The sequence below is a fragment of the Cervus elaphus genome, chromosome 29 (assembly GCF_910594005.1).
Source record: "Cervus elaphus chromosome 29, mCerEla1.1, whole genome shotgun sequence".
NCBI classification, from domain to species: domain Eukaryota; kingdom Metazoa; phylum Chordata; class Mammalia; order Artiodactyla; family Cervidae; genus Cervus; species Cervus elaphus.
The window spans coordinates 7773485-7789618 of NC_057843.1; the positions used below are offsets into that span (position 1 = coordinate 7773485).

A 16134-nucleotide genomic window follows, 5' to 3' on the forward strand; every position below is an offset into this window, starting at 1 on the left:
TTTTGGCAAAGTAATGTCTCTGCTTTATGCACAGGCTGACTGAAATCTTGAAAAACTAAAAACCAATCTTTGATACTTTCTAAGTGTTAGTTGTTCAGTTGTGTCTGACTCTGCAACCCCGTGGATTGTAGCCTTCCAGGTTCCTCTGTCTATGGGAGTCTCCAAGCAAGAATACTGGAGTGGGTTGCCATTTCCTTCTCCAGGGGATCTTCCTGACCCAGGGATCAAATCTGCATTTCCTGCATTGAAGGCAGATTCTTTACCCTCTGAGCCACCAAGGAAGCTAAGTTATTCTCTTTTTCTCTTGAGAACTCTAAAACTCTGCTATTTTCCTTTGCTGGTGACAGCAATGTGAATCTGGGGGATATGCTTTTGCTTAAGATAAATTCTGTTGTGCTTTATTGACTCAAATCCATTGGAAGAGGGAAAACGCAAATGTTTTAGTATTGGGTTAATTCACCTTCCAATAAAATGCGACTTCAGGTACATCTATGTTGGGGAAACATGGCCCCAAATGTAACTGCTGCTACAGAACTGTCAGCTCAATCTGAGTGCAATCTCTTTGGCTGAAATTGGAATAAATAAAACAGTGGGAAGATGATTTTCTTATTTTAACTTAGCAAGGAACAGGCACTTTATTTATTTATTTGGTCTCATCCTCTAAATTAATTATTATGTATAAAATTGTGGGTAAAATTGGTGAAAAGCTGGATTAAAGTTGAAAATTCAGTGTAGGCTTTGGTAACCTGAAGTTGATAAAGTCTGTTCTGATGCATTCCTTGGGACCAGGCGCTGTTCGGTACGACCTAATGACTCCAGAAAAATTCTGCAAGGAACAGTATTAAGCACTGTGCTGGAAGGAGGGCTCCTGGGGTGCACTTGTTTTCTCTCTAAAATAGCACGTTTCCACAGAAGAGCCATGGTCACTTGTAGGACAAGTGGCTACTGAGGACCGCCCCTAACGGTTGGGAGCATGATGACTCACATCGAATGAACAAGACTCTAGGTCTTGCTTCTGCAACATGCCTCCCACCAGATGCAATATAATCTTCCTAACAACAGAAAGGCAACCTGGCTTCAAAAGCTCAGTTTGATGTGTAGTAAAGTAAATCCCAGTGCTTTCATGTCTAAGCTTTATTGTCCAATCCAGCAGTTATCAGACGTGTTCCTCGCCTGGTTATTGGTACAAACAAAAGAGCAGATCTGGTTTCTATTTTACTGCTTATCTGTTATGTGTTCTCTTCTTCAGCAGAAAGAAAGGTAAAGGGATTCAGACACCAAATCTTTTTTTTTTTCCATTTATTTTTATTGGTTGGCGGCTAATTACTTTACAATATTGTAGTGGTTTTTGCCATACCTTGACATGAATCAGCCATGGATTTACATGTATTCCCCATCCCAATCCCCCCTCCCACCTCCCTCTCCACCCGATTCCTCTGGGTCTTCCCAGTGCACCAGCCCCGAGCACTTGTCTCATGCATCCAACCTGGGCTGGTGATCTGTTTCACCCTAGACAATATACATGTTTCGATGCTGTTCTCTTGAAACATCCCACCCTTGCCTTCTCCCACAGAGTCCAAAAGTTCGTTCTGTACATCTGTGTCTCTTTTTCTGTTTTGCATATAGGGTTATTGTTACCATCTTTCTAAATTCCATATATATGCGTTAGTATACTGTACTGGTCTTTATCTTTCTGGCTTACTTCACTCTGTATAATGGGCTCCAGTTTCATCCATCTCATTAGAACTGATTCAAATGAATTCTTTTTAATGGCTGAGTAATATTCCATGGTGTATATGTACCACAGCTTCCTTATCCATTCATCTGCTGATGGGCATCTAGGTTGCTTCCATGTCCTGGCTATTATAAACAGTGCTGCGATGAACATTGGGGTGCACGCAGACACCAAATCTTAATTTCAAAAATAGAGCATTCATTAGAAAGATATACATATATATATATATATATCCACATGATATGTATATATGCATATATCTGAAATACATATCCATAATAGAATTAATTTTTTTATTTATTTATTTTCTTTTTTTTTTTTTGAATCAGTTCTAATGAGATGGATGAAACTGGAGCCCATTATACAGAGTGAAGTAAGCCAGAAAGATAAAGAACATTACAGCATACTAACACATATATATGGAATTTAGAAAGATGGTAATGATAACCCTATATGCAAAACAGAAAAAGAGACACAGAAGTACAGAACAGACTTTTGTTTTTTGTTTTTTCTGTTTTTTTTTTTTTTGTAAACAGTCATTTATTTGGATTCATAGTTTTACAAAGGGAGTTCTCTCCCACCTTGTAGTAGAAGAATGATACAGTCACGTTTAGTTCATTATAAGTCAGCCCTTTTCAGGGAGATGTTTAAACATATATAACCTTAAAATGCTGTAAATTTACCACAAAAATAAAATAACAAAAGTACCTAATCATTCTACTTCTCTGTCTATCCTCCCTGCCCCTGTATGCCTGGGTCTGGGAGAATTGCCTAACATCACTCAAAAAAGTGTCAAGAATAATGGTGACAAGCTTAGGTTGAGTGGGTAAGATTACAGCCAAAGATTAGAAAAACACACATCCATAAGCAGCAGCTTCCAAATCAGAAGCATCTGTAAGGGCAAAGAGGTGCCTCTGTGCAGGCTGCATAGCAAGCTCTAGTGGAGGGATGAGTACCTGCCCTGCCCCTTCAGTGCTCACCACAACTCATGCAGGGAATTCACCAGCCACCTCATCCTCAGGGCAAGACATGAAGCCAATCACACTATCTCAACAAGTGGTACCACCTGCTTTACTGACACAAAGAAAATGCTCAATAACTACAGCCTCATCCCACTCCTCCCTCCTACCAAAGATCATTCTCCTGAATGACTTTTCTAAAACAAAGATCTTACATTCCCCTACTCAAACATACTCACCCCCTGCAGATGCTTTCTTACATGTCATTTCTAGGTACTTTTAGAAACAAACCCCCAAACCCTCACAAAGACATTTAGGCTTGGTGCCTGATAACTTGATTACCTTCAGAGTCCTGGGTAAAGAGCGAATCAGGCTGCAGATTGAACTGGGTGGTCCTGTCCTGGCACTGAGCCCAAGGGCTATTAGGGACCTGCCCATAGCCCTGATTTTGGTCATTGGTTACATCTCGGAAAGGAGCTCTAGAGTTGTGGGCAATGACCCGCTGGCCCTGAGAATCCTCAGTGAAAAGCTGACTCCAGGAGTCCTTGTCATTCCTTTCACTGTCCCAGGAAAACTCAGGAATAGGACAAGGGCTTTGTTTCACTGCCTTTGTGTTTGCTTCACTCCGGGAATCCTTGTATGTTTGAAGGACAGGGGCCTGCCTGTTTCTTTTGGCAGACACATCTTCCAAGTTACTCTTATCCAAGAGCTGATGGCCCTTGTGCCCAGTTTTACTGTGTCTCTCCACACTCTGATAATTATTTTTCTTAGATCCATGAAGCCATTCCCTTTCACAGGAAGAATCCTCTCCCTCCTTTTGGTCCAGCAAGCAAGAACTCTCCAGGTCCTGGGTGAAGGTGCTGGCCAGTGAGGCCTTACTCTCTCCAGCACAGATTGAGGTATCAGGCCGGAACAAAGACAGCACAGTCAAGCATGGGGTTTCTATTCCATGGTGGCAAGAAGCCTTGAGAGACTGAGGAGAAAGTCCAGCTTCCTGGATGTCTGCAGGGGTTGAAGTGACTAAAGGGGGTGCCATGAAGTCATCCGCCAGGCCCTGGGTCAGATGTTCCAACTGGGTTGCGTCTTCCTTAGACTCTTTGTTGGTCTGAATTTCTGAATGAGATGAAACACTCCTCTGGTCAGCACCATTTATTTGTCTTTCCTGCGCTTTCCGCCTCTTCAGCGCCACGGCGTCCAGCCACACGCCGCAGGCCTCCTCCTCCTCCTTCTCCGGGCCTCTGCGCCTCATGGCCGCTGAGAAGACCAAGCCAACAGGATACCCGCTGGAAGCTCGAGCCACTTCACGCAACCGCCATCAGAGACTCGGCAGACGTTCGAATCTCCCCGCCAACGCTGGGGGCGGAGCTACGCCACGACCTCCCCGGTGCAGGCACCGCCCTCAGCGTCAGCTCCGCCCCGGCCCAAGCCCAGAACAGACTTTAGAACTCTGTGGGAGAAGGTGAGGGTGGGATGTTTCGAAAGAACAGCATGTACATTATCTATAGTGAAATAGATCACCAGCCCAGGTGGGATGCATGAGACAGGTGCTCGGGCCTGGTGCACTGGGAAGACCCAGAGGAATCGGGTGGAGAGGGAGGTGGGAGGGGGGATCGGGATGGGGAATACATGTAACTCCATGGCTGATTCATGTCAATGTATGACAAAACCCACTGAAATGTTGTGAAGTAATTAGCCTCCAACTAATTAAAAGAAAACATAATAGAATTAATTTTTTTAATTTTAAAAATATATTATGAAGCAATGTGAAAAAATGTCTATTGTTTCCAAAGATAGTCTTGGGCTAGATCATAGAATTCCTACAAAGTAAAATCACAGTATTTTGTAATTTACTTCATGAACATGATGGAGTCATTACAAGATTCTTTATCATGAGAATGAAGTAAACCAATACAACATGGTGAATGGTTGAATGGATAGCAAAAGCTTAGAGACAGAAAAAAACAGATTTATTGTAACTGTTCAGATGGGAAATAGAATGGCCCTGACCAAGGACAGTGACGGTGGAGATAGGTTACCAGGAACAAGATAGATACACTACCATAATATTTATAAAGCAGTATATTCTGCATGTTAAGCTTCTGGTCCATGTCAGATCAGGGCAGGTCATGGAGAAGTCTTTTTACCTTCATTATTAATATATATTGGAAGGACTGATGCTGAAACTGAAACTCCAGTCCTTTGGCCATCTGATGCTATGAACTGACTCATTGGAAAAGACCCTAATTCTGGGAAAGATTGAAGGCAGGAGGAGAAGGGAAAAACAGAGGATGAGATGGTTTGATGGCGTCACCAACTAGATGGACATGAGTTTGCACAAGCTCCGGGAGTTGATGAAGGACGGAGAAGCCTGGTGTGCCCCAGTCCATGGGGTCACAAAGAGTTGGACACAACTGAGCAATTGAACTGAACTGACCTGATTATATATACAGTATTAAAAAGTTGTGTAGAAAATGATGCTCAGAGAAGACTGTAGATCTTCTATTGCCATTACAGAGATCACCTGTTTAGCAGTCGTTTGGTCAATGTGCTACTTCTGTGCCAAAGCAAAAGCTATTACATCCATCTGATATACCTCTATGTTTAGCAACAGAACAAATAACTGCTATAGGATCTATATGGCAAGTTGTGCTTTAAAATTGTTCACTGCATTAGCCATCATTGGCCTGAAAAGCAAATTACAGTAGCTGCAGACGTTTTCAGCAGCATTTTTTCTTTTAGATGTTTCTTAAATAGAATGTGGCTTTTAAGTTCAGAGGTGGACCAAGGCAAAATGGCAAAGTACAATGCAAAGCCTTGGCAGTTACCTTATTGTCATTCATGTTGGGGAAGAATTGTTCACCAGGCAGATACAGAGTAAACAAATAGACAAAAAAACAATACAAGTGTTCATGAAAATGACTCTAAACATTTTTAATGTAATGTTGCATTAAAGCCTCACCCTTATTAAAGGTACAAGAATGCAATCGAAAGATTAAACTTTTTAAAAATCTGTTTAGATTTTGTTTTTATGTTTAGCTTTGTTTTTATTATATATATATGTATATATATATATAGTAGCCATGTCATGAGGAAAGATACTTTATTTTGATTGACAAAAGCATATTTGATGACTTTAAATCCATATTTTCAATTATGTTTCAGATACTAGAAAAAAGGTTTGAAAAGGATGGCCTAAAAATAGGGTCCAGTTTATCCTTCCCTTTACCTTTCCTTCCTGAAAAACGTAGCCGAAAGCCATTCACTTGGGCAGTGTACAATAGGCTTCAAGCTGGGGATGGCTGCAGGAGTGTGGTCAACTAGAGCAGGGTGAGAAGGATTTCACAGCACCAGCACCGGGTGTTGAAGCCTGAGTGAGGCAGCCAGGTGTGGGATTTTAGAACCAGAGAAGGGTGAGGAGCATGTCCACATGGGGGCATCCTGGCAAGGGGAGTGACAGTCTGATCAGGAGTCAGGCAGGAGAGGGAGTCGCAACAGACAAAGGAGATTCATTAAGTATTGATCAAACATGTAATTATATTAAAGATAATGGGAGCCAAGACTTCCCAGGTGGTCCGGCGGCTAATGCTCCATGCTCCCAATGTAGGGGGCCCAGGTTTAATCCCTGGTCAGGGAACTAGGTCTCACAAACCACAACTAAGAGTCCACATGCCGCAACCAAGATCCAGTGCATTCAAATAAAGAAAGAAAGAAAATAATGGGAGCCTTACTGTCAAATGAAGGAGTTAAAACATGGAAATTCAGAAACTAGAATAAATGTAGGGTAGTATAGCTATCAGGGACAACTCATGGTTTTCAAAAGATAGAGATATAAATACATAGATGTAAATTAATATGTATGTATATGAATACTTACATGTATATGTGTATATATAGAGACACATTCTATCAGGAATCCACTTAGCCAGTTAATAAAAATTAACATCATCAGTCATGGTAAAAATTTACAAGGTCCACAATCTAAGAAGGTGCAATTAGAACATAGCATCATTTCTGTGATACTCCTATCAAGATGCATTATCTAAACTGAATCATGAGGAAACACTGGACTATTGCAAATTGAGAAACATTCTGTTAAATAAAGGAATAATATTTTCTAAATGCCAAGATCATGACAAAGGAAGGAGGGTCTGTTCTGCCTAAAGAAGACAATGAGAAATGATCCATGAAACATAAGACGTGATTCTAAACTGGATTCTTTTGCTATGAAGCCATTATTTAGATAACTGATAAAATCTGAATGGGAGCTCTAAATTAGATGGTGGCAATATATCCCCTAGAGAAGGAAATGGCAAGCCACTCCAGTATCCTTACCTGGGAAATCCCATGGATAGAGGAGCCTGGCGGGCTACAGTCCAAGGGGTCTCAAAGAGTCAGACACGACTGAGCACAACATATCCATGCTAATTTGCTTGTTTCGGTGATGAGACTGCGGCTATCTAAGATAATATTCTTATCTGTATGATACATCCAACTATTGGGGCATCAGGTCAACAACTTACTTTCAAGTGGTTTGGGGAAAAAATAGTCTGTGCTAAGCTGTACTTGAAAATCTTCTGTTAGTCTGAGATTGTTTTAAAACAAAAAAGAGAAATAACCACTACAGAGAGAATATATTAAAGAATAATCAAACAAAATCTAAAAACTTATGGTGCAGAGTTTAAATCTGTGACTCAGGTGTTTGTCTACAATTTTAGAAAGATTTATTATTAGGAATTTTTCTTGTTAAAATGACCTTGCATGATATAAAAATGCAAATAGAAAATACAGCTTTTTTTAAAAAAACTTAATTTTATTCAAGAAAAGTAGTGTCTGGATGGATAGGAATAATTAAAATGGATAAACAGATTCTAAAACTTTCCCTGAAAAAAAAATGGGCAGAAATGAGTATTGGGTACATATACCACTCTGGGGATAGAATGTGTTATAGCAGAATAGACTATATGAAAACTGGATTTATGAAATGGGGTAAAAGGATTAATAGAGAGGGATATCACAGATGAAAAGACAGCAAACACAAAGACATAGTGAAGGCAAACAATGTTATTCCTGGATAAAGGGAATGGTCGCTGGAAACAATAAAAAACTTAACACAAATGTGGTAAATGTACAGGAGGAATACACAAACAGGTGACTGCTGGCAGTCCTTTCTGCCTGGGTCCAAATTAGATTTAAGGTTATAAAGACCAACTGAGGACCTAAACAATAGAGTCAAAGAGAAGAAATAAAATCTAGAAAAAGCTAGCAAAATAGTCTGGTGAAATAATATTTTATTGCCTATGGATGTACTTTTATTTGCTGTTTGATTGCTTTTTATCTGTTAAACTGGCTTCTAGTTTCAAATGACTCCTGGAAGCTTCTATTTCAAGACGGAAGATTGAGCATGGTTGTCTTACTTTCCGAGGACATAAAAATGATATTAGTGAATAAAACTGAGACTAGACATATCACACCAAAGAGAATGACAGGAAAGTCAGAATTGGTTTAATGATATAAAATATAGAAGGCAGAAGAAAATAGTTGATACATGAAACAGAGAAAAGCCTAAATAAGTGATGATTAGTACAACATGAAGAAGGAAGCTAACGTGCTAAGAGGCACAAAATTCAGTCACCATTAACAGGAAAGGAGGTGGGGCATTAGATGGATAGCAGAGGCCATGGATACCTGTTCCAAAATGCTCCCTGCTGCCATCCATTGTCCCCTAGAGTAGGGCTGGCCTGTGGTTTCCATGGGTTTGAAGGATGCACTTTTCTTTTCTTTTTGCAGACATAATTTATGAAGGTGATTCGAAATAATATGAGTCTGTAAGCAATGCTAACTTTTTAAGTGTTTTCTTTTTCCAGCTTTATTGAGATAAAATTGACATACAACATTGTATAAGCTTAAAATGCATTAATACGATGTGTTGATTTAGTACACTTATATACTGCAATAAGATTATGACTTTAGCATTAGCTAGCACCTCCATCATGTCACGTACTTACTATTTCATTTTGTGGTAAGAACATTTAAGATCTACTCTATTAGCAAATAGTAAAGATGAACTTGGGCTTCCCTTGTGGCTCAGTTGGTAAAGAATCTGCCTGCAGTGTGGGAGATCTGGGTTCGATTCCTGGGTTGGAAAGATCCCCTGGAGAAGGGAAAGGCTACCCACTCCAGTATTCTGGCCTGGAGAATTCCATGGACTGTATAGTCCATGGGGTCGCAAAGAGTCAGACACAGCTAAGCGACTTTCACTTCACTTCATGTCATAGATGAACTTATTTGCAAAACAGAAAACATATGGACACCAAGGGGGATTGTGGAGGTGAGATGAACTGGGAGATTGGGACTGACTTATATACACTACTGATACTATGCATAAAATAGATAATTAATGAGAACCTAATGTATAGTAGAGGGAACTCTACTCGGCATTCTGTGGTATACTACAGGGAAGGAAATCCAGCTGATATTCTTACACAGACAGCTGATTTACTTTGCTGTACAGTAGAAACTAACACACCATTGTAAAGCAACTATACTTCAAAAAAAATTTATTAATAAATTAAAATGTACTTCAGAAAAAAATTTTAAGTATATAATACAGAACTATTAACTATAACCTCAAGGTTATGCATTAGATTCCCAGAATTTATTCAACTTCTGTTTGCAAAAAATAAATAAATAAATAAAAATGATTGGGAAAAAAAGAGTTCCTGACAGTACCTCAAAACTAAAGTCATCTCTATTCTGGCATTTGGAGAACCCCAGACCAAAGCCTAGCAACTCAGCCCTCACCTAAAGCAAAGCTGTGCCCAGGGCAGAACCATCTCTGTCACATGTCCTTTTCCCAAGAAAGATAGCACAAAACCACCTCCTTCCACACACACAGAGCAGATAGAACATGTATCAGCACCCAGTCTAATGGACTTGGTCCCTCCCAAACTACAGAGCATTTCTATTACATGCAAGAAAACTAACAACTGAAAGATAGTGAACAAGATGAATAAATATTGCTCCTGCAGGAAGAAAAATCATTGGCCCCAAAAAAGTCAAACAGACGAGGTGGAATGCAAGAATGGAGGCATCCAATTAGCAGTCTAGTTAGTGCAAAGAACTGGTCATAACACCTTCTTTGTAAGGGGCCTAAAAAGCCATCAGAGATTAAACAGATGCTCACTGCAAATTACCAATTTTCCTTCTGGAGTGTTTGCCTCTAAGAAGTAGAATTGTGCCGAAGAACTGTTGAAGCTGTTCATCACTAATATTTTTGGACAATTTAGTTTTTACCAAGTTCAGGTACATGATATTTACTACTGTCATAAAACAACAAACAGATAAACATATAAAGTAGCACGTGCCTAGCAACCTGGAGCACCAGCTTTCTGCAGTTTGTGTGGCTTCTGCCTGATAAATTGTGCCTCTTCCATTCCATTCTATTTCCTAAATAGAAAGTTCTAAAGGAAACATTTCAAATTCCAGGAAAGAAGTACTAGCATCTACCTATTATTTTTTTTTTCAAATTGGAAATAACTGCTTCTATAAACATCACTTCTTCTGCCTAAGACCAAATTTTTTAAATGATTTGTACAAAATTCTGATTTCTTTTGAATGATTAACTAATTTAGTGAGATATGGAGCTTTATTTGCCAATTCTTTTTTAGCAGACTCCAAGATTATTTCTAAACCCAATTATAGTTATTAAACACATTCTTTATAATAGTTCAAAATCATTATATTTAATAGGACTAAAACATAACAGATTTCATACTCCAATTATGGTAAAGGCACAGAGTCTTTCTTAGAGAAACCTGATTCTCAGAAAGGTTTAAGATAAATTATGACTATTCTGGAGGGGAAGAGAATAGTTGATTAACGCGTGGAAGGGAAAAAAATAATAATCTCAGTAAGTTAGACATCTAAGTGTTTTAATGTCTTTAAACATTTATTTTTATAAATAGCTAACATTTATATTTAATTATTTACTAAGATAATTTTCAATGGAAGAGACCATTCTATCTGTGCTCAGGACCAATTTAAAGTAAATTAAGAGAATTATTTATTTCTACTTTTGTATAATGCATTTTAATAATATTTAAAATATTTAATCTCAAGCAAATCAAATTTTTTAAAATGTACTATATTTTAGAGAAATTACACAAAATCATACAAATAAGTATCACAATTTTGTTTAAAGAAAAATGTCTACATCTACAGTTTTTATAAGTTAGTAGTATATAAAAGAGAAAATACAAAGTTATGTTTTAATGAAGTCACCTTAAATATTTTTTAAGAATTGTCCTCCACATTGGAGAACAATTCCGCAACATAGATTCTACTTTAATGCAAATGTACTTGTGAAAACAACCACAAATTTGAAACCAGTATTCCAGAAATAAATTTTATAATAATGTATTTGAGACTGAAATAATTAAGATTATTGTTGGCAAAGTAATGTCTCTGCTTTTTAAAATGCTGTCTAGGTTGGTCATAACTTTCCTTCCAATGAACAAGCGTCTTTTAATTTCATGGCTGCAATCACCATCAGCAGTGATTTTGGAGCCCAAAAAAATAAAGTCAGCCACTGTTTCCACTCTTTCCCCGTCTATTTGCCATGAAGTGATGGGACTGGATGATATGATCTTAGTTTTCTGAGTGTTGAACTTTAAGCCAACTTTTTCACTCTCCTCTTTCACTTTCTTTTTTTTTCTTTTTGACATTTTATTTTATTTTTTTTCATTTATTTTTATTAGTTAGAGGCTAATTACTTTACAATATTGTAGCGGGTTTTGCCATACATTGACATGAATCAGCCATGGATTTACATGTGTTCCCCATCCCGATCCCCCCTCCCACCCCACCCCCCATCTGATCCCTCTGGGTCTCCCCATTGCACCAGCCACAAGCACTTGTCTCATGCATCCAACCTGGGCTGGTGATCTTTTTCACCCTTGATAGTGTACTTGTTTCAATGCTATTCTCTCAGAACTTCCCACCCTCGCCTTCTCCCACAGAGTCCAAAATTCTGTTCTGTACATCTGTGTCTCTTTTTCTGTTTTGCATATAGGGTTATCATTACCATCTTTTTAAATTCCATATATATGCGTTAGTATACTGTACTGGTCTTTATCTTTCTGGCTTACTTCACTCTGTATAATGGGCTCCAGTTTCATCCATCTCATTAGAACTGACTCAAATGAATTCTTTTTAATGGCTGAGTAATATTCCATGGTGTAAATGTACCACAGATTCCTTATCCATTCATCTGCTGATGGGCATCTAGGTTGCTTCCATGTCCTGGCTATTATAAACAGTGCTGCGATGAACATTGGGGTGCACGTGTCTCTTTCAGATCTGGTTTCCTCAGTGTGTATGCCCAGGAGTGGGATTGCTGGGTCATATGGCAGTTCTATTTCCAGTTTTTTAAGAAATCTCCACACTGTTCTCCATAGCGGCTGTACTAGTTTGCATTCCCACCAACAGTGTAAGAGGGTTCCCTTTTCTCCACACCCTCTCCAGCATTTATTGCTTGTAGACTTTTGGATAGCAGCCATCCTGACTGGAGTGTAATGGTACCTCGTTGTGGTTTTGATTTGCATTTCTCTGATAATGAGTGATGTTGAGCATCTTTTCATGTGTTTGTTAGCCATCTGTATGTCGTCTTTGGAGAAATGTCTGTTTAGTTCTTTGGCCCATTTTTTGATTGAGTCATTTATTTTTCTGGAATTGAGCTGCAGGAGTTGCTTGTATATTTTTGAGATTAATCCTTTGTCTGTTGCTTTGCTTGCTATTACTTTCTCCCATTCTGAGGGCTGTCTTTTCACCTTGCTTATTGTTAAATGTTAATAATTTAAAAGATGAAAGTGCTATCACATTATTACAACTTAAACTTCATTGACTGTTAATTAGATTGAATATTCTTATTTAATTTTTGCAAATTGTCTGAGAATGTCTCTACCAAGATTTTTTTGTTTTCTTCTTTCAAAATTTATAAATTACTGAGAGGTCAAACACACCACAAGTTTTTCCCAAGAATTTTGTATTTTAAAAACATTTTTCTATTGTCTAATCATCTATCTAGGCATTTTCTAAGAGTTTCCTTTTGTCACCTTTCTCTTTTAAAAAAAAAAATTATTTTGTATGGGGGTATAGTGGATTAACAATGTGACAGTTTCACGTGAACAGCGAAGGGACTTAGCCATACATACAGTCAACACATGTGTTCATTCTCCCACAAACTCTCTAAGGGTTTTTTTAACTAATGTCACTGTGACCATCACTTTATAATGTATAAAAAATCAAATCATGAAGCTGTACACTTAAAACCAACGTAATGTTGTACGATCCAAAGAAGGCAAATTATGATAGCTATTAACACGAGAATATATTTCTTCTTTGATCAACATGGTGCTTGGAGGATTATTGGAAATAAGTATTAGAATTTGGGGGAGAATCAATTTGGAAATTTATCTTGCTTAATTATATATATTGTAGTAAGCAGAACAATTACCTTTAAAATTGGGTCTGATTCTGGCATCATACCCCGACGTCCTTCCCATTAATTTATCTAAAAAGTCAGAAGGTGACATTGGGGCACTTCGAGACCTTGCACTGTCTGTTTCCTTTGTTGCAACCAAACTGCAAGTGAGGAAAGAAAGAAAAAGATTTTTACCAAAAAGTCTTCCTAACAGTTGTTACCTTAAAATGTAATATTAAAATGCTAAGCACAAAGTACCTTTGAAATCAAACCCAAAAAAAGGTTTATATACTGTAGAGTTAATATTATCATGACAGGTATTTATAGATTTACAGTCAGAATTCACACGTTTTCACATGTATTTAGCAGTGACAATATTTGTGTTAAGTCTGGAAACAAAGCTACTCCAAAGTATTAGGCTTTCAAAATTTGTATTTATCCAAACTTTATTTCTGATTGCAATTTTTAGCTAAAATTACCCTGTGTGATTCAAGAATAAGAAAATGTGAATGTTCAGCTGTGAAATATAGCTCCTATAGCTTTTATAGAGGAAAAACACACCACCTTTTTTTCTTAACAGCAATAAAACTTCTGCCCTAAATATTAAACAATAATGTTCTTTTCATCAACCAGAATGAGTGCTTCCTATATTAGTAACATATTCAGTTACATTTATTATGCTTTCACTGTGTGTCTCTCTTCTACAGTACATTTTGTTCAGATCTAAAATGTGTGCGTGGAGATTGAGAAATTACCATAAATGTGGTTCTGTGTACTTGGCTATTATCCAATGAGAAGCTGTGTCCGGGAAAGGTAGAGGGTTATTGTAATTTTTTTTCATTCAGACATGTTCCTTAGAAGCCAACAAGTGACTACACCCCCACTCAGCTCCTCATTTACCTCGGCTAGTCCCCAGAAGGTCTGGGCCTGCTTGCTAGTGTCAAATGAATCTTTTTATCTACAGAGCTTTGCTCAAGAAAGTGAAGTAGACTTTCTGAGGACACATGTGTTTGATATATATATATATATATATTATATATATATATAATTATAATAATAAAAATAAATATATATATATTTGACCTGATGTTACTTCCTAGAGATTGTCAGTAATCGCATCCTCAGCTCTGTCACTCAGAGCGTTATCAAACTCTGAACCTTTGTGGTCACTCTCAGAAGTATCAAGTTATTAAATTCCTCCTGCCAGAATTTCCAACAAGTAGTGAAAATGGGCTTAGAGCCATAACCATTAAATTACCTACTACACTCATATATTCAGTAATTAATAAGCATAACTGTAAAATCTAATATCAATGATAATGTGAGAAAAACATTTATGAAAGTATGGTATCACAGCTAACAGCATCTATTAACTCTTGTCCTGTTCTAGAGGATGTATCTAGTTCTGGACAGTCTAAGTCACTTATCTTCCCAATAACTCGAATTCTGTCTCTCTTGCTTTCTCTCTAAACAGAAGCTTCTTCTCTCCCTATTCTGTTGCCTCCATGTTACTTTGTAATCCTTTATCTCTGATCATTACTGGTCAGTTGAACCGCTTGCCATGGTGATCTCTGGAAAGTTTATTCTAAAGTCACAATAATCATCATAAAAAAAAAAACAACCTACTCTCTTCTCAATAACTCTAGAACTTTCCCCTACCATCTGGCTTTAAGAAACTTTTGCCTGTCCTTCAGCATTTGCTCATTTTCCATAGTCCAAGAACAGTGAGCAGAAAAGGGCATTGTTGGGGTTCTCCTGGCTACATACTGCTGCTTCTAAACTACCCTGGGTTTCCTTTGCAAAACCCTTCCTTTCAGTTGTTAGAAAATAAAATTCTACATTTTTTACCAACAAATAAACCAACTTACCTGGATCTCAATACTCTGCCCATCAACTTTTAAAAAATAATAGACGACTGCATACCCTGAACTGGCAAGCACTCACATTTTGAATTTGTGGAGAAGGTTATCATAGGTTATCTGGGTCAGCTCTGTATGCAGTGACATATAGTCCTAGAAGAGAGATGCAGTGGAATATTTGATTGTGAGTAGAAGAGGAAAGGCGGTGTGGCCACAGAGGCAGAGATTAGAGGGGTGTGCCCATAGCCAAGGAATGCCAGTGATCAACAGAGACTGGAAGAGGAAGGAACATATTCTCCCACAGTGCCTCTGAGGGAGGGCGGTCCTATTCACATCTTGTCTGGAGCCCAGTGAACTCATTTCAGACATCTGGACTCCAGAACTGTGAGAAAATAAATTTTTGTTGTTTTAAGCCACCCAATTTGTAGTAACTTGTTACAGCAGTCATAGGAATCTAATAGAAGCCTTCTGGTGAATTTTTTTACTCCACTTTTCAACTGAAGAATTACTCTTCTCTTCTTCCTGCAATTTATTTTCTTTATTATTTGTTTAATTGGAGGATAATTACAATAGTGTGATGGTTTCTGCTATACATCACCATGAATCAACCAGAGGTACACACATGTCCCCCAAATCCTGAACCTCCCTTCCACCTCCCTCCTCCCCCCTCCACCCCTCCAGGCTATCCCAGAGCATGGGCTTTAGGTGCCCTGCTTCATGCATCAAACTTGCACTGGTCATCTATTTTACATATGGCAATGTATATGTTTCAATGTTATTCTCTCAAATCATCCCACACTCTCCTTCTCCCAGAGTCCAAAAGTCTGTTCTTTACATCTGTGTCTTTCTGTAATTTCCATCTCTCTGTTGGTATTTTGTGTTTGGTGAGATACTATTGTCATGACTTTCTTTCTAGTTCTTTGGGCATGGTATCCTTTAGTTCTTTGAACATATTTAAAACAGCTGATTTTATGTCTTTGGCTAGTGACCTTTCTGAACTAATTCAGTAAAATCTACATTCTTTATCATATATGACTATGGGAATATCTGTTTAGTTGACTTAGAGACCAACTAATAATTAGACAGTGATTTTTTTTTTAA

General features: G+C 38.1%; 2 protein-coding genes across 3 annotated transcripts in view; both read right to left on the reverse strand.

Moving 5' to 3' along the window:
- Positions 1 to 16134, reverse strand: part of GLRA3 (glycine receptor alpha 3) — a 184597-nt gene that overhangs the window by 127632 nt on the left and 40831 nt on the right. For both annotated transcript variants that reach the window (XM_043891458.1, XM_043891459.1), the window contains exon 2: positions 13208 to 13335. In XM_043891458.1, coding sequence (XP_043747393.1) covers positions 13208 to 13335 — 128 coding nt within the window. The remainder of the gene's footprint in view (positions 1 to 13207; positions 13336 to 16134) is intronic.
- Positions 2448 to 3993, reverse strand: LOC122686279 (aurora kinase A and ninein-interacting protein-like). The gene has a single exon (XM_043891460.1). It carries the CDS (start codon positions 3941 to 3943, stop codon positions 3008 to 3010), a length of 936 nt encoding a protein of 311 aa, XP_043747395.1. The 5' UTR covers positions 3944 to 3993; the 3' UTR covers positions 2448 to 3007.

Excerpts from the sequence above, each read along its gene's own strand:
- LOC122686279 (XM_043891460.1), bottom strand. The coding sequence starts at position 3,943 with ATGAGGCGCAGAGGCCCGGAGAAGGAGGAGGAGGAGGCCTGCGGCGTG.